The 20440-nt window shown below is 46.2% G+C and overlaps 10 protein-coding genes and 1 non-coding gene across 11 annotated transcripts; 4 read left to right on the top strand and 7 right to left on the bottom strand.

Moving 5' to 3' along the window:
* Positions 1–144: 144 nt before the first annotated feature.
* Positions 145–711, top strand: C8R40DRAFT_215700 (uncharacterized protein). Its single transcript, XM_046234370.1, has 2 exons — positions 145–496; positions 552–711. Exons 1-2 carry the CDS (start codon positions 248–250, stop codon positions 558–560), a joined length of 258 nt encoding a protein of 85 aa, XP_046086208.1. The 5' UTR covers positions 145–247; the 3' UTR covers positions 561–711.
* A 145-nt stretch (positions 712–856) lies between these two features.
* C8R40DRAFT_1104949 (uncharacterized protein) lies at positions 857–1848 on the top strand. The gene is given in 3 exon segments (XM_046228087.1): positions 857–1076; positions 1133–1797; positions 1810–1848. The coding sequence occupies 2 exon segments, from the start codon at positions 863–865 to the stop codon at positions 1474–1476; spliced, it is 558 nt and encodes a 185-aa protein (XP_046086207.1). The 5' UTR covers positions 857–862; the 3' UTR covers positions 1477–1797; positions 1810–1848.
* Positions 1849–2801: 953 nt separating this feature from the next.
* Positions 2802–3922, bottom strand: C8R40DRAFT_1237307 (uncharacterized protein). The gene is made up of 2 exons (XM_046233429.1): positions 3568–3922; positions 2802–3500 (listed from the first exon to the last, which is right to left on the bottom strand). The coding sequence occupies exons 1-2, from the start codon at positions 3855–3857 to the stop codon at positions 2957–2959; spliced, it is 834 nt and encodes a 277-aa protein (XP_046086206.1). The 5' UTR covers positions 3858–3922; the 3' UTR covers positions 2802–2956.
* A 22-nt stretch (positions 3923–3944) lies between these two features.
* On the bottom strand, positions 3945–4023 carry C8R40DRAFT_t132. The gene has a single exon. It is a non-coding gene; the product is annotated as a tRNA-Pro (tRNA).
* A 125-nt stretch (positions 4024–4148) lies between these two features.
* C8R40DRAFT_1069611 (uncharacterized protein) lies at positions 4149–5245 on the top strand (the record flags this gene model as incomplete). The annotated part of the gene is made up of 4 exons (XM_046226130.1): positions 4149–4340; positions 4397–4460; positions 4637–4702; positions 4761–5245. 4 exons carry the CDS (start codon positions 4149–4151, stop codon positions 5243–5245), a joined length of 807 nt encoding a protein of 268 aa, XP_046086205.1.
* Positions 5246–7270: 2025 nt separating this feature from the next.
* C8R40DRAFT_1170736 (uncharacterized protein) lies at positions 7271–8789 on the bottom strand (the record flags this gene model as incomplete). The annotated part of the gene is made up of 5 exons (XM_046231590.1): positions 7271–8105; positions 8157–8326; positions 8450–8605; positions 8663–8719; positions 8769–8789. The coding sequence occupies 5 exons, from the start codon at positions 8787–8789 to the stop codon at positions 7271–7273; spliced, it is 1239 nt and encodes a 412-aa protein (XP_046086204.1).
* Positions 8790–9302: 513 nt separating this feature from the next.
* On the bottom strand, positions 9303–10126 carry C8R40DRAFT_1104932 (uncharacterized protein). The gene has a single exon (XM_046228086.1). It carries the CDS (start codon positions 9779–9781, stop codon positions 9512–9514), a length of 270 nt encoding a protein of 89 aa, XP_046086203.1. The 5' UTR covers positions 9782–10126; the 3' UTR covers positions 9303–9511.
* Positions 10127–11104: 978 nt separating this feature from the next.
* On the bottom strand, positions 11105–13514 carry C8R40DRAFT_215211 (cofactor-independent phosphoglycerate mutase). The gene is made up of 8 exons (XM_046234369.1): positions 13191–13514; positions 12950–13123; positions 12736–12889; positions 12272–12674; positions 12101–12210; positions 11914–12040; positions 11311–11850; positions 11105–11242 (listed from the first exon to the last, which is right to left on the bottom strand). The coding sequence occupies exons 1-8, from the start codon at positions 13220–13222 to the stop codon at positions 11208–11210; spliced, it is 1575 nt and encodes a 524-aa protein (XP_046086202.1). The 5' UTR covers positions 13223–13514; the 3' UTR covers positions 11105–11207.
* A 760-nt stretch (positions 13515–14274) lies between these two features.
* Positions 14275–15077, bottom strand: C8R40DRAFT_1160790 (uncharacterized protein; the record flags this gene model as incomplete). The annotated part of the gene is made up of 4 exons (XM_046230058.1): positions 14275–14327; positions 14433–14556; positions 14628–14709; positions 14770–15077. 4 exons carry the CDS (start codon positions 15075–15077, stop codon positions 14275–14277), a joined length of 567 nt encoding a protein of 188 aa, XP_046086201.1.
* A 1476-nt stretch (positions 15078–16553) lies between these two features.
* On the top strand, positions 16554–17779 carry C8R40DRAFT_1160789 (uncharacterized protein; the record flags this gene model as incomplete). The annotated part of the gene is made up of 4 exons (XM_046230057.1): positions 16554–16726; positions 16785–17147; positions 17203–17395; positions 17465–17779. The coding sequence occupies 4 exons, from the start codon at positions 16554–16556 to the stop codon at positions 17777–17779; spliced, it is 1044 nt and encodes a 347-aa protein (XP_046086200.1).
* A 73-nt stretch (positions 17780–17852) lies between these two features.
* C8R40DRAFT_215122 (uncharacterized protein) lies at positions 17853–19134 on the bottom strand. Its single transcript, XM_046234368.1, has 6 exons — positions 18960–19134; positions 18807–18899; positions 18457–18747; positions 18307–18393; positions 17991–18244; positions 17853–17941 (listed from the first exon to the last, which is right to left on the bottom strand). The coding sequence occupies exons 1-6, from the start codon at positions 18988–18990 to the stop codon at positions 17927–17929; spliced, it is 771 nt and encodes a 256-aa protein (XP_046086199.1). The 5' UTR covers positions 18991–19134; the 3' UTR covers positions 17853–17926.
* Positions 19135–20440: the final 1306 nt, after the last annotated feature.

The raw sequence follows: 20440 nt of genomic DNA, 5'->3' as shown, positions 1-20440 counted from the left end.
CCACGACGGGAATCCGTCTAGCCGTAAAGGCTTGATTAGGCATTGGTCAGTAGTTGTCCAGGTGCCTTGTATGTGTCTATGAGAGGAGGAGGGGCTCCTCGACAGTCCTCGACACGGTACTATTGGTCATCATCTTCCTTCAGTTTGGATTTTGCTTACTTATAACGAAATTTACGATGAATCGATGGAGATCTAGTTGGGAGAGAATTGTAACAAGCAAAAAATAACGACAGGAACTTGGAGTTCAATGAAATACCGAAAATGTAATCCACCCATATTCAAGTTCGAGACATTACTGTCCCTATTTCTTTTCCTTTTCCTCTGTCGTTGGCGAAGCTCTATCCGACCTTATTTTCTCCCCAACCCCACGCCACTTCCCCTGGGCCAAATCCCCTTTCAAACCACCAACCTTCCGAAAAAGCTCCAATGCACGATCAATGTAATCTACATCCAGGTTGTCCATGTCAGCACCGAGCCAGCGTTGAGCAAAAAGTTGGTAAGAGATGGTGAGAGATGAGGAGAGATGGTGTTGGGATTGAACTCAGGGACAGCAGCGCTAGCTCAAACTAGCTAAAATCGCTCCGTCGTCTCGCCCAGGATACGACGTTTATGCCTCTACGTCGTGCAGTGAGGAAAGAGATAGGATACTGGAAGAACGTACGGGCCCCCCGACATAACAGCAGATCTCAGCAGATGCAACGCAGAAGACTCGGAAAGATTAGCCAGGTGTCGTAGCCAACTGAAGATTTAGCAGTGGCTGAGTTCAGATATACGGTATATAGCACCATCTTCGCAAAGTGACAGTAACTACATCTCAGGGGTACGATAGGGATTAAAGGTCAAAGTTCATATAAGCGCCCAGATGTTACCACCTTATTTCACGAGTCTATATAGACTGTTCCTACGAACAAGCTCTGCATCTGTTCTGCACCAAAGTTCCGCCGTTCGAAATATTCGCTCTCTCTGGCGACCAGTATTTACAGATGCTGCTCGTGTTATCAACAAACTACAAACCAACCCTTCGGATCTCGAGAAAAATTCACTTCAGAATCGGCTGAAAGATTGGGAAACACAAAGTATGTGCTTGGTTGGATCTATCACTAGACGTTGCAGTAACGATTCACTACCGCAGTGGACCGAACCCTATCCCTTCTTTATGCCTCTGCCACCTCTCGTGGTCTTCCGCATCAACTAACCCGCAATTTATCTCAATTATACCATTCAGAGTATGAACGAATGTCGAACCGAAAATATCCAGTATGGAATGCCCAGCTACCTCCCCGTTCCCATGAGTACCACATTCCTGCTCCTGACACAACCCCCAAAGCTCTTAACAAGGAAGAAAAGGCGCGTCAGGTGCAGTATTTGGAGGATCGTGCGTGGAACGCTCTTGGACTTGCTGTCAGTATGGCGGAAGGTCGTGATAAGTTGTCTCTAGGTAGAGTAGTCGTGAAGGGGAAGTTGCGGCAGAATTGAAGTTTCAGCTGTTACGATTCGTATAACGATTGTTATCCGTAAAGCTCCATATTTGTCCTCAGGAGTTTGCCGCGAACTCGTTTCCAGTTTTTTCTTCTCACCAGCATTGAATCTGACCACTCTCCAGCTCTCACGCTCCATGTTTGTCCAATATAGAACGGTACTGGTGAGGCCTCTTTTATCGCGAGTATCTTCGAACCCGAATTTCGACGGTTTAAACGCTTTCAAAGGTTCAAGTGACTGAATGCCTCCAGGCTTCAAGGTTTAATATAAGAGTTGAGCAGGTTGCTCTATTCAACAGCAACGCAGATCCTCTCTCACCTTCCCGGCTTTCAGAATGCTTAGAAGCTTCGAAACGCCCTAAAACACCTAACTTCATATCCTGAAATGTGTCCTGTCTATTCAATCTCACCTGACGATAATTAATCCAAACTTGGCCTCATCCCTAGTCCTACCAGGGCTGCCTTAGTCTGTGTCATTGCCATTTTTTCTATGCGATACCAAATAACTGGCTATCTGGTTGACTTGCAGGCACTAAATCACTTGACAGAGAACTGTATAAATGTATTTTCTAGTTATTTATACTTGCTCCCTTCATTGCCCTTCCATCGAGACCACCAAGATCACCACCTCTTTATCGTCTCTTTGTGTTAAACATGTCCGAAAATAACTCGTTGTCGTTGGACAAAGGTGCTACTGCCAAGGTGTGTGCCCACCGCGGTGCTTGTGTCTTTCTTGCGCGATATGGCTTTTACTAACCTATTTCCCCCCCCTTTTCTTCATTCCCTTCTCCATTTTCACGTCGAATGTGCCTCGTCAGCGTTCAAACACCATATTGAGGCTTCGCGGTGGCAGCTCTACTACCACTCAACCACCAAGGCCTATCAACATTGACTACGCCATGCTGCTTGTAAACACTCTCGGCCTTGCAGCAGCAGCTGCACAACTCGGAGTGAGCATTTACACTCTGAGAGCCATGTTGAGGCAAGCAGGTCGTCCCGTCTAGTACTCGTCTAGTTTGTGTAAGTCGATTCAACTCCTCTCGATCCTTTCTCTACCTCCCTTTTTCTCATTGCTCGTTTCTCTAAAGCACTGGCCTTGTCGGTGACTCGGATAATTGCAGCCGGAATGAGCCAATAATCTCTTGTTCGGGACCAAACAAATCGCTGTAGGATGTCTCGTGTACTATCAACATTGTATATTATGAATATAACAACAAGAACTAGGTCATTGATACTGCAGAGTTCTTACACAAATGTAGTCCTTCACTAATCCAGTTCCGGTTTAGCCTTGTCAAAACGATGGAGTTCAACCATATTAATCTTCATAATGTCGGCCGATATCTGTAGTGTCGTACAGTAAGTTGAATTTGACTTATTCTATCAGATTCCACCAAACCGTAGTCGATTCAAACTTCTGGTAACGCTACTACTGGTACATTCATGAAGAATGAGTTGGAAGCGAAGCGATGACATTATACCTATATTGGGTGTGGAGGTTTTGAATTCGCATCAACATCGTCTACCGTAACCTTCGGCGCCGCGGAACTCCCTGCCTTCCCCTGCTCCTCCTTCAGCATTAACACCTCCCACACCGCCCTCTTCCTCTCCTGTCTTTCACTCTTCCTGACTTGAGACGCAATACCCAAATCACGCTTCACCTTTTCACCTCTAGCCCTCTGCCTACGTTTATTCAAATGATCCCAGTCCGCTCCCACTCCAACTTCTGCTCCGAGATCCACAGTCATTGCTGGTGAAGCTACTGCGTCCTTTATAACCTTTGGTTTCTGAGTGGGCATCCATAAATGAACGGTGTATGGGATAGGTGCAGAGGGAGTAGATGCTGATGACTGGGAATGGCCAGCGATGCCCGAATTACTATTCCCTTTGCCTTTAGCCTTGGTTTTAGTCTTCGCGTTCCCCGTATCGACCTTGGCTTCAGGGACCGCATGAAATCTTTTCCCCGTAGCCTTTCGAATCTCTTTATGACCCTGAAGGATAGGCAATATTTGAGTCTTCAAGTACCTGTATATTTGAAACCCCGATAAACATAAATGGACGCGTTAGCCTGATGCCCAAAAGAATCACGCACCTCATGGACCGTATAGGATGTTCCAAATGTGGAGGATCCGGGGGAGGAATCTTCTTTCCCCCAGACTTTGTATACGGAATCTTCGTAACCACTCTGTCCTGTATTATATGTCCCTCATAATTCGACGGAGGCGCTTCCTTCAAAGCGAGTTTGTACATCTCAGCTGTCGTCAAGCCGTTTACGCGGAATTGGTCCGTGGCAAGAAGTTTTCGGATTATCGACATGCCTTGGGAAATAGTTGACGAACTAGAACCTTGGAGCAATGCAGAGCGAAGCATTGTGGTCGACATTGAAGTAAGAAAAAGAATGGAAGGAATTTAAGCGCCGAGTCAACCGAGCGTCAGAGCATAAAAATTAGCATGAACGGAACCTTTGATGGGGCGCACCCGGGATTGAACCGGGGACCTCCTGCACGGTTTACCCAAAGCAGGAATCATACCTCTAGACCATACGCCCTGCACTCAGTCTGAAATCATAATGCAACTCATTGCTCATCTTTTTAATTTCCATGTTATACTTATATTCACCTGAACACATTTTGTCTCCTCCAGTCCAGTTGTTAGTCATGTCGAGTAACACATATGCTGCTCAAGGTGTTGATCAGTTTCCATTCACATTGCAAGATCTTGAATTATGTTATCAATATTGATTGGCACAGCTTAAATGAGCCCCTGTCAGTCATCGGGGTGACCTGGTGGGGCAGCGACTGGCAGCGACGGGCCCCCTCTAAGTCTCATTCCCACCTTCATCATCTCCCCGTTCACTCAACGCTGGTTCGGTAGGTCTCTCTCTCTCACTCTGAGCCGCATGTTCTTATCTCCATCTCCAGTTGATCGTTCTTTCACTGCTCACAACGCTTTTCTATTTGCTGGTCAAAAATCAAGTTTTCGCTTGTAAGTGAATGGAACAGCTTTTTTTGCTGAACCCTATCGATGCTAAAATGAACTTTTTTATTGCACACTTGCCTACGATTCTCAGTATTCGTCGATTCACCTGCGCACTGACGACGTTATGTTGCTCCGATTCACCTTGTTTCCACCTCGAAGATTCTCCACGTGTCTTCTTTTAGCTACTGTGTTCTTCAGTGGACTTGCTACTGTCATCAACGCCGTGCCAAGTCTCTCCCGGCGCACGGGTACTAAGTCAATTGTTTTTATATACATGATCAAGGATGATATGCTTCCTCTGTTTAGATGGACTAGTGGAACCGGCCTCCAAGTGGACCCTGAAGGTAGCAATTAGAAACACCCATTATTGGAGAAAAATCAAGAAAATGCGAGCATCGTCGGACGATATAGCCGTTCTCATCGTGGGACCAGATCACACTTTTGCTGCTACGACTCCTGGTTATGATCCTGCCACAACTCCAGGAACATTTATTCAGCCCCCAGTCGACGATATCCCAAAAGCTACTCGAGGAATGTCACGCTTGAATGGTGAATACTACATGTTACTGGAACTAGAAACCAAGTTCTCTTTCACTAGAGTTGAACTGGATGAGGAGGCAATTTTCAACACCTGTCATGCCCTGACCACAACCAACCAGTCCCAGCACCATCCCACATGCTTCCTTACACCTCCCCAAGACATCCGACCTCCCCAAGACAGGACCACGGGTACTACGCACCTCCCCAAGACAGGACCACGGGTAATACGCACCTCCCCAAGACTATCCTGACAACCTCCCGACACGCGTACGAAACTCCTTAGCACCAGCCCCATTAAGTACAAATCTCGATCACCTGTCTCCTTCGACTACTGCCTCATGTCCCTAGGTTCCGATGTTCCCTTGTTCACTTCCCATACCTATTTAAGTAGCTCCGTAACGTCTCCAAGCGCCAGCTTGGTATATTTTGAACACACACCCTTTTGCATAGGTCCAGTCCCTGTCCCTTTGTACCTGCTAACCATACGGATTTCTCTTTCCTCTCTGTTTCTCTACCTCTGTTTCTCTCTACTTCTGTCTATTGTCTCTCTGATCGTCGGTACGATCGAATATACGCTTTTACTTCAAGTCTAAGCCTTCCGAGTGAGTCCCCGAGCTCCCTCGAACATTACTAAAGCTCCCCAACGCCTACCCGCTTGGTGAGCTACTCTTCCCCAAACCTCCCAGAGCTCCCTAGCTACTTCGTAAGCTTCGGGACCTCGATCTAGGTAACGTCGAAGCTACCCCTCACGTCGAACTACGTACTGCTTCTCCGTTACCACCTCCCACACTCGAGGACGACCATCCTCCAACCTAGCCCCCAGGGACCTACCCTCCCTGGCATATCCCTTCTCGGGAGCTTACACCCTCGAGACCCCGTTGCATAAACTACCTACTCGACTCTATATTGACGTTCTAGCGAGTACAACTCCTACTACGCAATATCTTACGGTCCCGCACTCGTCCCGAACCTCCCTACGCATTAGGGACCTCCCTGGACCTCCTAGGAACCCCTCAAGGGTCACCATCTCGTCGTTCCAACCACTACTAGGTCATTCCCGTCCTCGGTCGCGGTTCTCGTAGCTCCCTTCGAGCTCCAGCCTGCTCCTAGCACGCTACAACATAAACCTCCACATACCAAAACCTACCCTAAGACCTATTTTGACCCAGGTCTTACAACACCTTGCGCGACAGCTCCCAACTCGATGTTGCAGTTGGACCACCGGTTGACAAGGATAATCTGGATCTGGATTATATTGACCGTGCGTTGAAGCTTCTGAAGCAAGTTGGTGGGCTGAAAGGTGATGTTGCGAATTGGCCCTGTGTTAGGCAGAAAATAATGTCAGACAGAGATCAGGCAAAGGCAAAGGCTGTCACGAAGCGGCAGAGGCGGAGTGACTAACGGAGCGGGAAAGCGGAGCGACTAAGCAGAACGGTGAGGCGGAGCAACTGGACAAGGCAACAAGGCGGAGCGACTAAGCAGAACGGCGGCAAGCTGGTCCCAGATAATGACAGAGATATATTGAGTATCGTAGTCATAGGTAATAATAAGTAAGCACATACCTGGTCCCAGATAATGACAGAGAGGTCAAGATAAGGGACCAGGCTGTGGAGGGTTGGCTATATATACATAATCCGGTCTGCGAGAAACAACAATGTAATACTGTACAGTTTAGGAACAAGGAAGGTGGCGGAAGCCAGTAGAAGGAGAAGATGGGTCAGGTGGATCAGTAATCGATGGGGGTTTGACAGTGATGGGATGATGTATCGTACAAGTAAAGGCGTCGAGACGGTGAGAAAAGGAAAATGATAGGGGCTGCGTACTTTATGACAAAGGCGAAGAAAGGACAAGTCTAAGACTTCGATATTCGTTGTTGAAAAGGCAGACTATCGCTTGTTGCTACCATCTGTCAAGTACTTGGTTAGATAAGTGTAGCATGGTGCTCCAGATGTATGTAGGTAATGATACTTACAATATCTGAAGATGGTTTCAGTTTGATCAGTTCAAAGCTCCAAAATGTTACCATTTTCATATGTACTAACTGCTCGGCTCTGCATTCATCCTGCACCAACATCCATGAATGTATGATAAATTCCTTGCAAACTTGAGGAATAATCTCAGGCAGAAATGCATATGGCATTATTATCAGAAATTTTACTTTTCCCAATCAATTCACCACCCGAGCAAGATTTATTTGGGGCTCTGAATTGGTAATCAAAAGCCAAAGGGCGAGTAAAGTAAAAGGTACATGAAAATCTGACTCAGTTTGAATGTATCTATTTCGTACTTTTCTTCCGATTTTTTATATTGGTGCCCGCAGTCATAGATATCGGATTCGAAGCATCTAATGAAGAGTCTAAAGTCGTAGCAACACCATAGAACAGAGCAAGCGTTGATGGTGCTTTGTGTAGACCCCATAGTGAAGCTGGCCTAGGATCCTGGGAGAGAGTGGACTCAGGCTCTGGACGATGTTTTGCTTTACTGGAGGAACCAAGTGGTGTAGGACATCGATTCTGTGACATAGGATCCACTGTAGGCAGTTCTGCTGGACTCAGTGCTCTAGCGGATCCTGCTTTACTGCCTGCTGCTACTGGACCGGTTGCATTAGTGGATTGTACTGGAGTAGGTGATGATACTACTCTGGAATTGCAATCCAGATCATGGTCACGTATACCTTCATCAATAGGGTCACTCATACCCTCTACTTGAGATTCAGGAAATACGGTGCAAATGACCGCCGTAAAGTCAACCGAAGTTTCCATCCTCGCACTACCCAGGATCCATGCTCCATTTGGGCTATAGATATGTGGACGGACACGATCACGAAGCTCCATCAAACGCACAATCGTCGGGATACCCAGTTTATCGACGTCACTCTCCGTGAGTGACTGTGATCGCTGCAGAATCTCATTGAACGATGGTGCAAGCCAAGTCGGTATGTCATACGTCCTCGCAAGGACGATTTTGTCCACAGGATCGATATCGGGCAGCTTCCTAATGGCAGAGATGGCGTAAGCCCGAACCTCACTCATATCCCATTTCTTAGCGAGCTTAAGGACTGAAATCCACTGCCCGAAGGAAAAGACTTCAGGCTCCGCGTTGAACCTTTTACTTTGATAGAATCTGAGTACATCGTAACAGTTTGATAATCGGATCACTTACGGAGGACAAACTACCCGCAATAATTGTCGAAAATCTTCTGGTGACACATCCGTATCAAGTTGGATCGGATTTTCTTCCTTTAGTCCGTCATTCTGATCCATTCTGGTTCGAAAGTATGCTGATTCAGCAGCAAGAAGCTGGATCGGCACTTGAAAGAGAAGATTGTCCACCTATATAGTAGTTAGATAATGGTATGCGTTCAAATCCTCCGAATCCTCTTTCTATTGCTCACCGAGAAAATTCGACAGTCATAGAAGAATCCAACATCTCTGGTCTTCCACAACCTCAGTAACATTTGGCAACGGCGGCAACTGACCCGGACTGAGGTCAGGGGACAGCTGAGCAAAACTGGACGTAGAGGATGCAGGTGATTTATGAGGTCCCATATTGCCACCCGTAGTATTACCAACTTTCGAAGGGCTTTTGCCATATAAAAGTTCAAAAAAGACCTGAAAACAGAGTGTGAGCTGTTTGTACAAATTTTTCCAGACAGGACTCGAGTTAACCAAGGGATCGATGCTCTTGGGTTTATTGTCGCCACCAAACAACGATTCAAATAAGGCCTAAATGACTTGAGTAGTCATAGCGAGATCAAGCGGTCAAACAACTTACATTGGGATTGTCAGAATTCATACCGCTGTGAAAGAAGAGAGGAAGAGAACCTACTATCAGACTAACCAATATTGAGGCGAAGGGCTTATATACACGTACCAAAACCTCGACCCACTGCGCTTTCATACACTCAACACATGTATGCCTTGAGGCTTTTTCGGACTCAGGCTTCTAAAGGTCAGCTTGTTTCGAAAGGACTGTAAAAGAAGCACCGTGACCATGAAGCACCAGATGTCAGAAAGGTTCAGAGAATTCGCAAGCGAAGCTCATGCAGGAGATTCTGTAGACGTAGTATCAGTGGCCTCGCTTAGGCTGAATGTTGGAGAGTGGTACACCTGACGACTCCCTACGACTCCTGACGATCTGTGGGCGCACAAGTTCCGCTGAACGCGAAAGGAAACTCACAATAGAGAATTTCCTAAGGCTTTCATAGTATTAGGACCCCGGAAGCTCCTACCAAACCCCATCCGCCTAGTTGGCCTCAAGTACGCTACGTTTTTGGAGGTTTTTGGTCTCAAGTACGCTAATTCGGATAGGGACAATCACGTGAATGCCAAAAAATCGCAGAAAATCCAGAAAACTCCAAAAAATATTGCTAATGCTCCTGAGTGCTCCTGCGAGTGTTTCTACGTAGTGTATTTCATTGTACCTTAGCTGGAATGCGAATTTTGAGAACCGGAATACTTTTGAGGACTTCTTTCATCTCTCGTCTCTGGAATGCAGTCCACTTCTTCGCAGATTGACTATTCAGCTCCATCTTCTACATTCATTCCAAGGTGTGGGCCAAGCCAGGATGAGAAAACACAGAATGCCGGAGATTCCCCTTGAGCTTCAGCTTCGAGTTGGATTTGAGCTGCAACGGCATTCATTATACTAGAGTTAAGCTTTTTTCCCCCCTCAATCAAGATGTCAAGATGCAGTGAGCTAATGTCGCTGTCCCTGATCATCCTTGTGCCTGCTCGGGATGCTCTCTGAATACTTTGGATTTCATCCGGCGGGAAGATTGCAGACATACTTAGTGCCTAGTGGTTGAATGTGAACGTTGCACGTTGTAAGTTGAACAGTGAGATCGGTCTTTTGCTCCAGGCTATGACAGTGTACGTCTTCGAACCACTGGTGAGCTTCTTTAGTTACCTAAAAATTTCGGTTTCATCCATCAAAAGTACGCTCAAGTACGCTAACTAGTGCATAAGGAGTTGGTTTTTGGGGCCTAAAGTACGCTAATTATGGACAACGAAAATAGCAAAATCGCGCCCTAAAGTACGCTAATTCGGACGGGGTTTGGCAGGAGCTTCCGGGGTCCTATAGTATTCCGAACGTTTATAAGTTTCCAAGTGGGGAATTGTGTAGACTCGAACTAGTCTGCTGCTGAGAAGCGATATACGGAATCACTTTCTTGGCAGACATTTGAGCGCCAGTTTCCAAAGTGTCAACATCCGAAGCTACTGGCTCGAGTCTAGGAAGCGTGACAAGGAAATCAAAAATTATGGTCGGACAGGGTTGTGCAAGGCCGGTCAAAACCAAAACGATGAGTGTAGATTACTAGACGGACACGGCAACTTCAACGGTTACTTCAACAGCGAATATCCTACCAAATGCGATCGGTTTGAGGTGTCGTTGTATGAGACAACCTTGCTTCTGGGCTCATAGCTTGTTGAATTAGATGTAGAGCTCCCTCCACCACAGATACAAATGAATGAAAAACATTCAATGGCTTCTACGGAAGTATGATGAAAGTCCGATGCGTGGTTAGCGGTCGCAAATTCAACGGAAAATGGGGGCCACGAAAGACAATCAGTCAGTGAGACCAACAAAGCTCATCCACGAACATGGTAAACAACCAAAGCCTAGAGATTTTCACTCGCCAAGGGTCCCGGTTTGCTTGCGGTCCCGTAGTAGTTGTTGAAAACAGGTACGGCTTTCTCGCAACAAGGTCTGTTGGTCTGTAAGGCCTCCGCAAGTTGGGGTGTATACCACATCCCGTACTTGATTCCGAACATCTTAGCCTGATCAAAAGTCAGTCATCGTTGTGGTGGAGGTTTTGCCAGATCCACCCGGGCCGGACGCACTTCTCCCATATAAAGCTTCCATGACCCACCGCGTCCCAGAAGACGACTTATCACCCATGTCCTTGCTAAGTACATACATCGACAAAGATCGAAAACACCTTCCCAGCTTCTCCCAACAGTTCCCAAGACATGTGGCTTCATCGGTGGGATAAAATTTAGGAACATACATATGTGGATCGGAAATATCTAAAGGTCTACTATATTACTCTCAATTCGAAACATATGCGCAAGACGATTATCGCTAGTGAATCTTACATCAATATATGAAAATGAACCAGTAGTGCGTCTTGATGAATAGAGAATCCGATATCCTCAAAGTACTTCGTGTAAAAATTGGGATCATTCAAGCAGTCTAGAGAGTATCTAAATCTTAAACCTTCGCAAGTAGTGACCGTCCGGACATTTCTAATAAGTCGGGCACAAAGCCAGAGGTCAGCATCCACCGACCTAACGGAATGACCCACACAACACACCTTTCGGCTGCTCCAGCCCCAATAGATCCAAGACTGTTGGCGCAACATCACACAACGCTCCAGGCTCCTGCTCTCCATCATCCTTATCCTCCGTAAACTTGAACTTCTCCGTATCCCCGGTCATAATAAAAGGAACCGCATTCGTCGTATGCGCCGTATGCGGAGCCCCAGTCTCCAGATTCTTCATCTGCTCCGCATTACCATGATCCGCCGTGATCAAAAGTATATACCCTGCATCTTGACATGCCTTGTACACAGTCCCCACTGCCTCGTCCGTATGAGAGATAGCTTCGACAGCGGCGTCGAACACCCCAGTATGTCCGACCATATCAGGAGGAGCGAAATTACACATGACGAATTCGTGTTTTGATTCACGGACCACTTCAGCGACTTTGTTAGCTACGTCTTTGACGGACATCTTCGGATCTTTGTCGTAAGTAGGTACTTTGGGGGAAGGAATCATATGTCGTTCTTCGTTTTTGAATTGCTTTTCAAGGCCACCGTTGAAGAAGAACGTTACGTGGGCGTATTTTTCGGTTTCTGGGTGAAGTTCGAAGGGGATCGAGACGAGCTACTTGGGGAGATTTGATGGGATATACATACCGGCAATGTGAGCCTGATTAACACCTTGGGAGGCAAGGGTCTCAGCCAGGACGTTGGTCATTACTTGAGGAGGGAATGCGACAGGGAACGGGAATTCAGAGTTGTACTGTGACATAGTAGTAATGTGCTGTAATGACAGTAATATATTAGCAGGAAGGATGGGATGAATTACAGGCTAAGGACATACCAGATCCTTGGGGATATTCACTTCCATTGGCTTGTCCAAAGACCCAAGAACGGTGGCGATTTCACGCATTCTGTCGGATCTGTAGTTGAAGAGGAAGAGGGTGTCGCCATCTTCAGACAAATGTTATTTCTGCTCGTAACAGATACCTTATTTTGTAGAGAAGAAACGCGCCTTTTATCCGTCCCTCGTCACCGTTTACGATGATCGGCTTCAAAAACTCATCTGTGACATCTTTCTCATAATTTCCTTTGATAGCGTCCAGAACAAAAGTCTTTGTGTCGACTAGTTTCTCGCCTTCCCCATCAACTAGACCGTCTATTGCAACCTTGACCCTCTCCCAACGCTTATCTCGGTCCATAGCATAGTACCGTCCCACAATTGTCGCCAATTCTCCGTATTCTTCCTTTTTCATGAACTCGAGTAGTTGCTCACAGTATCCAGCGGCAGAACGAGGTGCAGTGTCACGACCATCACCAAAGAAGTGGACATACGTGTGTGGGACGCCTTCTTCTTTGGCGGTTTCGAGGAGAGCGAAGAGATGATGAATGTGAGAGTGGACACCACCGTCGGAAATCTACATTTTATCTCAACAGTCAGTATTCATGCGGGAAAAAAGGAAACAATTGAGCAAGTACCAAACCAAGAAGATGTAATCTACCATTACCCTCCTTTGCCCTCTTCATGCTTTCGAGAATTTGCGGATTCTTATGAAACTCTTTCTTCTTGATCGAAACATCGATCCTGACAATGTCCTGCCAGACGATACGGCCAGCCCCAATGTTTAAATGACTATAAAATGAAATGAACCAGATGCACATCCGATTATCACTCAAGTTGATAAACACTTACCCGACTTCAGAGTTACCCATTAACCCTTCACTCAGTCCAACAGCCGTACCATGAGCAGCCAGCTTGCGAAAACTGTGTTCTTTGGCAATAGTGTCCATGTTGGTCGTCGTGCCCGCCTCGATGGCGTTTCCTTCCAGGCCAGGCTTCGCCGCAATACCCCATCCATCATGAACACTATGAAATGAAGGTGGAACAATCAGTAACATTCATTATCAGATGAGTGAGATAAAGAAAGATTCACATAAGACAGACTTTGTTTTTGACCTCAACCATGTAGAGAAAATTTAATGATCAAAGGAGATCCAAAATCGATACGGTTTTGTTCTTCAATCCCGCCGAAAGTTCGGAAGTTACGTCATCTCTTCGAGGTGTCCTGGTCTCCCCCAGGTCTCCCCCAGGCCCCAGACCTGGGTAGACTGAGGCAAGACAAGCTAAGGCTAGAGGCACAAGTAATTTATGGCTGCTTAGTTTGTGTGCTTAAATTCAAGGCCTGGCGCAGTGTAACGGAACCTGAATATTGAATGTTGAATGTTGAACTATGTTGAAGCTAATAAAGAATCAAGCTTCCAAGTTCCAACGGAGATATTCGATGTTGGGATTGAATTGGGGAGGAGCCAGCTATACACTTAGTCGCGCATACAAGATTCTTCAAGTTGAGTAGAAATGTGTTTGAGTAGCACATAGATCATTTTTCCCTCAAGCTCTCTTCGTTATGAAATCCGAATGGTGATCTGTCAGCACCGGTCTTTGTTAAAGTGCTTTTTTAAGACAACTCGAGGCTCATGATAGTGAATCGGCGCGCGGAACTTGCGCCCAGTAACTCGAGTCCGCTAGAGCCACTAGTGAATACTCTGGATTCAGAGAAAGGGCACTGTAGCAGATGAGGAGAGACATGCAAGGTGGCGTTTGCTAAACCTGTTGAAGCTGCAGTGAGCCGTGGTACTCGGTCCGACTCTAAGTGGGGCTAGGGGACTCTGAAGCATTCCTGTCGAATAGTGATTTAACGTGTACCCCGGAAGATGACAGTTATGACCATTTGGAAGATCTTGCACCTCAAGAGGTGCATGCAGGAAGTGCGCCACCACTACCATAATTTCTCGGTCCAACTTGAGAGCGACAGGGTTCACGTCTTTAGAAGCCAATTAACAATATACAACGGAAGATTAAGATTTCCTTGCCAAGATCAAAATCACGCAGGCAGATAACAGTACTACACCCATATATCGATCGATAACTGTTTGCGCATATGCCACATATAGTACGCGTTGTCGATAAAAATGCTGTAGCGGGATGAGTATAAAACGAGTCATTTTTCGTGTTGTATATCAAAGATTATGCTGGGCGATATGGCGCATGATAGTCAAAGAAGCTAAAATTTCTGATCGAGCAAAAACAAGAAAACAACGAAAGATAGTCAGGGAAAATACACCCAAGTATCGACAAAGCATAAGGAGGATCGGAATCCTGCAGGATAAGTACTCACCGACAGAAATATGAATGAATTGCTCAAAAATCGTCAACGTGTTCCCCGACACATCGTAAGCTGGGACGTCTGCTGCTTTTAGATCAAAGTGTGCTACAAGAAAGTTTTCTGGGCCGGTGGTGCACTGAGAAAGAAAATAAAATGAATCTCAAGACGAGTATGAAGCGAAAGTTTAGATCAGAAGTGCCAACTTACAGTCCATTCTTGTCCTTGTATGCTTCTATGACTCCACTTATACTCTCTCCCATCAGACCCCGTGAATTTCCTTGATAACGACCTGAACAGCAGAACGTCGATGATCCCCCTGGTGAGTCGGCTAAAAGCTCAAGCGGCTCACCCTCCAAACATTGACGTCCTCCTCAGATAACGGTTCATGGGTACGGCAACGTTCCCGTTACTTGCATAACATATATTACCCAACGACTGGTCGGGTTTGAAGTCGAGAATAGCGATCGGACGGCTATTAAAGGGCAACGAATCGCGATGTCGGCTTGCCCGTCGACCCATGTTGTATACCATCGTCGCAGTCCTTTGCGGATCGCGAGCAACACGATAGAACATTCGGTCATACATTTCGTCAAAGTCTGATCCGTAGAGCTGACCGGTACGGTCCTCGAAAACAAAGGGAAGTGACCCGTTGTACATTGTTAAGTTGGCAGTTCACTAGTGGGAACTAGGGTCAATGACAGGGCTGAGAAGGCTGAGAGGGGAGGGAATGAGATGCACAAAGACGATGGGGTGACAGGCCTTATAAAGATTTTCGCAGAAAAGGGACGTCCGGCTAGAGATTCGGCGCAACAATATATATATAGCGAAATTTAGCGTTTGTTCTCCCGTCATGCTCGTGAAGCGCTTTGGGAAGCTCCACATGTATAAGTATTAAACATGTATTCCGAAGCTAATTCGAGCCCTTTGTTGTGCGATGCTAGCGTGGTTACGGAGCTTGCAGAAAGAACAAGTGCCTTGACGGAGCTGTATATTATATCTCATGATATGGTACCTTGATAGGTTGATATGACGTTCTTTTGAAAGTGTAGTAGAACTGTGTAGGTAGAAGCGCTAGGATTTATTCCAAAAAATGTCTAGACGCGAGGGATTAACCGCATCAAAAAAAGTTAAGTTATTTGTGGTTACTTGATGAAACTGATACTTATGAGATTGAAAGCATCCCCCAAAAGATACCTTTGCGGAAACCGATACGGATTCCGTTGAACACGATACGGACTTGATTTGAATACATGGCACGAAATGGCGCACTGCATGATGGAAACTTACTTCAATCTACCCTACCCTAGGCATGATCTTCAGGTCGAGCGAATGATAGGGTAGGTAACTGTCAATTGAAGCATTCCGTGATCTTGGTCATTCGCACTACAAAGGATATGGCATAAAAGTTAGTACATATCACCCGAGTAGACCATCGTATTCATCTGAGCCTACGAATCTGATCATTCAAAAAATCGCAAAAAAACAGGTCATACATCCCCATGGGCACTACCGTCCCTGGTCAGCTGAACGATGTGGGTCAACTTCAAATGCAACATGAGGAAAGCTTAAAAGTAAGGAAACGCGCAACACACCGTGTTCTTTGGTCAAAAGGCAGAGTACAAATCGTGCTATCGTGACGTTGCCTCTACATAGGTAGAAATATGTAGGTAAAGGTAAGCGCTAAGTGATGCAGTTTGACGGCACGACTTGAAGTTGAAGATACCATCATGAACGGGATTATTTCGTATCTTCATGTTCCGCGTATACACCCTGAGTGCATCGGTGTGTGGCCACATGCGCATTGCCAAAGGCAGAAAAGCTGACAGAATTCAATGGCCTGGCCTTAGCATGGCACGCTGCAACTCCAAGATATTCGAGCACTGCAGGGAGATTTGTGTCTCGACTCGGACTGTAGCTAAGAGAAGCTTGTGGTCTTATGGGCTGGACGTTACATAGGAGTAAAAGGAACCATCGGCACTTGTGTTGCGAGAACAAAACAAGAAACGCGATCCTGGAAATTTCAAATTTTTAACGTGATGGAGAATTGCTTAGTAATTACAAATCCCCAAATCCAGAACGCGTTACGCGTCAGCTTCATCAAACCCTTCACCACCTTACTTTCTTTCATCCAAGATGCCTCTCGAAGCCACTATGATGGTCATTGACAACTCCGAGTACATGCGTAACGGAGATTATCAACCAAACAGGTTTGATGCCCAAGCTGACGCTGTTAACGTTGTCTTCCAAACCAAAATCGATTCAAATCCGGAGAATACTGTTGGGATTATGTCGATGGCAGGAAAGGGGTGCGATAATCATAAACAATCATAGAATATATGAATGGATACTCAAGCTGCCACACAGACCCGAAGTCCTAGTGACACATTCAAAAGACTTAGGTCAGATCCTGAAAGCCATACACACTACTTCATCCAAAGTCGGAGGAGCTATCGATATACCAACTGCTATTGCCGTCGCACAACTTGCTCTGAAACACAGAGAGAACAAGAACCTCCGTCAGCGTATCATCGTGTTCGTCGGATCACCACTAGAAGGACCTGCCGCAGACGAGAAGGGGATGGTGAAATTAGCCAAGAAATTGAAGAAGAACAACGTCGCGGTGGATGTCGTGTGCTTTGGTGATGGCATAGAGGAACCAGTGTCCGGGCAGGAGGATAAATCCGTGTTGAAATCTTTCGTGGAAAACGCAACCAGTAGCGATAATTCGTATGTCCCTCAACTCCTCCCGTTTCAGTGCAGTTGCTAACTTTTGATTAATCAGCCATCTTGTCGTCGTTCCTCCAGGTCCACGGCTTATTTCAGATGCTCTTATATCTTCTCCCATACTCTCCGACGATCGCAGCGCGAGTATCCCTACTGAGCTAGGTGGAACAGGCGGCGATGGTCCAAGTGCTTCCTCTGGTGGCGACTTCGAGTTTGGTGTTGACCCCTCTTTGGATCCTGAATTGGCAATGGTTAGTGTCGCTTGGTCTTTCCATACCCCCACACGTTATACCTATTTATATATCTCCTATCATCTCTAGGCTCTCCGTATATCAATGCAAGAAGCCCAAGCTCGAGAAGTAGCCGCGTCAACCGAGGCGTCTTCAAGTGACGCCTCGCAACCTGCAACAACAAGCTCGACGGTTCCTGCAGAATCCACTGAGGACGAAGAAGAAGCTCTTCTTGCTCAGGCAATCAAAATGTCGTCTGAAGAAGATGTGGATATGGAGAGCGCAGGTACGACGAAACCTTCAGAGACAGATGCACCCATGAATGAGGACGACGAGGACGAAGAGGCTGCTATTGCTCGAGCAATTGCGATGAGCATGCAGCAAGATGAACAGGATAAGAAGTAGTATTTCGGAATTGTGTATTTGAAATATTTTCTATCACAGCAAATACTCATGATTTCATTTTCGGGAAACTTGAGTACTACTACCACACCCCAGACGTTCTACGTTCATACAAGTTCTTCATCTAAAGAGAGAATTTGATTTCACCGCTTACAAGATGAAACCCTGTCAGGTACATCAGCTTCAGCATCTTTCAGACCCAATATCTACTTACCCCATTCACTCCAATATTCTGTCCATTCACCCATTGGGCTGCCTCGCTCGCAAGGAACGCGACGACAGGAGCAATCTCTTCTGGCCTGCCAATGCGCTTACTGGGACTTTGACTAGCAATGGAGTCTATGAGACTTTGAGGTTTGCCTGCACGAAAAAGCTCTGTGTCTACTGGGCCAGGAGAGACGGTGTTTACGGTAGCGTTTTTTGAGCCAAGGTCTTTAGCGAGGATGCGAGACATTTGTTCGACGGCGCCTGATAGACAGCGAAGAATCAGTAGTGCACGTTCAGCTTCAAGATAATACTAGTTCGTTGACCTTTCGACATCGCATATTCAAGATAATTGGGACCAATACTACTGAAACTCGTTACGGAGCTGGATAAGAAGATGATGCGTCCACCAGCTTATACAATATTTGTGTTTTAAGCACAAGGATATGAATCGAGCTAGCAAGATTAACACTCACAGGAAGGAAAGTGCTTGGATGCAGCTTGCGACAGAAATAATGGCCCTTTGACGTTAGTATTCATATGCGTATCGTATGTGTGCTCAGTTACATCTGCGAGAACTTGATACTGCAGGGCGGCGGCATTCAAGACGAGGATGTCTAGTTTGCCAAAGAGCTTGAGAGTTTCATCGATAAGAATCGTGCCAGCTTCAACAGTAGAAATGTCAGCCTTGATCGCAACTGCATCTCCTTTGCCTGATAGTTTGATTTTCTGGACGACTTCATTTGCAGCTTGCAAATTACTGACATCTGGAAAGATCAAAATGAGTCTATGTAGCCTCGGGTATGGGATAAGGATGTATGCGTACAATTGACCACGACTTTAGCACCTTCTTCTGCAAGCCTAAGAGCGATAGCTGCCCCGATTCCACGAGATGAACCGGTGACAATGGCGACTTTGTCTGATAAACCCAGATATTTATAACACTAGCTATCAATAGCGTGAAAACTCGAGTACACACCAGTGAGAGACGTTGAAAGAGTGGTAGCCATGGGGTGAAATAGTGATTGTCTTTTTCTCAATCTGCCCCGGACTATTTATACGACGCGAGTAGCGTCCTACCTCCTTCCGACACGGTGCAAGTAGTACATATGTTTCTTGTCATCGGGTATATACCTCTGGTCCTTGGCTCAATTACTCATCACTAACGACAAACTTAGCTTTATGGTCCATGTCCCGTTTACCCACCGAAATCCGGAACAGGAGTTGTCAGCTTTCACAATTTCACGGCTTGCTGATGGTGCAGTGAGCATAGGAGGACGACCTTCAATTTCAGCTGAGTTACGACAAAATGGATGTTTGCAAAATCAAGCATCCCCGACTGCGACCGAGCTCTTGTATCCTAAAATCATAATGTGATTTCCTCAGAGCTCTTCTGAAATAGATAGATTGAGTGTACCGAGTGCTTACTCGCCGCCGATAACAACTCGGCACTCGAAGTGAAGAACCAAGCACTGAGGACAAATAATCCCCTCGAGGGACATGCATTCCAAAATAGGCAAGTACCCTTCCACATAAGTACTCTGGATTCTGCATGTCAAAAAACAATATTTACTTCATTACTGCAGTTGTCAATCGGGGAAAGGTCTCTGGTCGTATGAGGGAAAGGAACGGTGACACAGATCCTGTTATTATGTTCATACTATACAATGTTAATACATGAGACATCCTATGGCAGCCATTTCATTGGTCCCCAACAGGAGATTATTGGCTCATTCTGGCTGCGATTATCACCGACAAGGTCAGCCAGCCTGAGTGCTTTAGAGAAGCGAACAATGAGAAAGATGTTGGCAACGACCCCAGAAGCGGAAATGAACTTGACACAAGCAATTCAGCGAAATGACAAGAGAGAGTGAAAGGAGGAGAGAGGAGTTGAAGGGGAAACAGAGAGTTGAATCGAAAAGAGTTGAATCGACTTACTTTAGACGGGACGACCTGTTTGCCTCAATATGGCTCTCAGAGTGTAAACGCTCACCTACAGTAGAGTATACACTACCATATGCTCCCGCACGACGGTGTATAAACAGGATTCAAAAAAAAAAAAAAAACGCTCACTCCGAGCTGTGCAGCTGCTGCTGCAAGGCCGAGAGTGTTTACAAGCAGCATGGCGTAGTCAATGTTGATAGGCCTTGGTGGCTGAGTACTGAGTGGTAGAGCTGCCACCTCGAAGCCTCAATATGAATATGGTGTTTGAATGCTGACGAGGCGCAATCGACGTGGAATGGGAGGAGTGAATGAAGAAAGGGGGGGAAATAGATTAGTAAAAGCCATATCGCGCAAGAAAGACACAAGCACCGCGGTGAGCACACACCTTGGCAGTGACACCTTTGTCCAACGACAACGAGTTATTTTCGGACATGTTTAACACAAAGAGACGATAAAGAGGTGGTGATCTTGGTGGTCTCGATGGAAGGGCAATGAAGGGAGCAAGTATAAATAACT

Source organism: Lentinula edodes, assembly GCF_021015755.1.
Source record: "Lentinula edodes strain Le(Bin) 0899 ss11 chromosome Unknown C8R40scaffold_18, whole genome shotgun sequence".
Lineage (NCBI taxonomy): Eukaryota > Fungi > Basidiomycota > Agaricomycetes > Agaricales > Omphalotaceae > Lentinula > Lentinula edodes.
The sequence above is the reverse complement of the archived record's forward strand: the minus strand, read 5'-3'. Positions and strand labels throughout refer to the sequence as shown.

Bases quoted from the DNA above. Each gene is read 5' to 3' on its own strand.
- C8R40DRAFT_215700 (XM_046234370.1), top strand. From the start codon at position 248: ATGAAATACCGAAAATGTAATCCACCCATATTCAAGTTCGAGACATTA.
- C8R40DRAFT_1104949 (XM_046228087.1), top strand. From the start codon at position 863: ATGTTACCACCTTATTTCACGAGTCTATATAGACTGTTCCTACGAACA. The intron at 1,077-1,132 runs GTATGTGCTTGG...TCACTACCGCAG, and splicing joins GAAAGATTGGGAAACACAAA to TGGACCGAACCCTATCCCTT.
- C8R40DRAFT_1237307 (XM_046233429.1), bottom strand. From the start codon at position 3,857: ATGTCGACCACAATGCTTCGCTCTGCATTGCTCCAAGGTTCTAGTTCG. The intron at 3,501-3,567 runs GTGCGTGATTCT...TCAAATATACAG, and splicing joins CATCCTATACGGTCCATGAG to GTACTTGAAGACTCAAATAT.
- C8R40DRAFT_1104932 (XM_046228086.1), bottom strand. From the start codon at position 9,781: ATGTCTGCAATCTTCCCGCCGGATGAAATCCAAAGTATTCAGAGAGCA.
- C8R40DRAFT_215211 (XM_046234369.1), bottom strand. From the start codon at position 13,222: ATGGTTGAGGTCAAAAACAAAGTCTGTCTTAT. The intron at 13,124-13,190 runs GTGAATCTTTCT...TTCATTTCATAG, and splicing joins AAAAACAAAGTCTGTCTTAT to TGTTCATGATGGATGGGGTA. The intron at 12,211-12,271 runs GCGCGTTTCTTC...ATTTGTCTGAAG, and splicing joins TGACGAGGGACGGATAAAAG to ATGGCGACACCCTCTTCCTC.
- C8R40DRAFT_215122 (XM_046234368.1), bottom strand. From the start codon at position 18,990: ATGGCTACCACTCTTTCAACGTCTCTCACTG. The intron at 18,394-18,456 runs GTGAGTGTTAAT...ATATTGTATAAG, and splicing joins ATCCAAGCACTTTCCTTCCT to CTGGTGGACGCATCATCTTC. The intron at 18,245-18,306 runs GTCAACGAACTA...GCTGTCTATCAG, and splicing joins TGAATATGCGATGTCGAAAG to GCGCCGTCGAACAAATGTCT.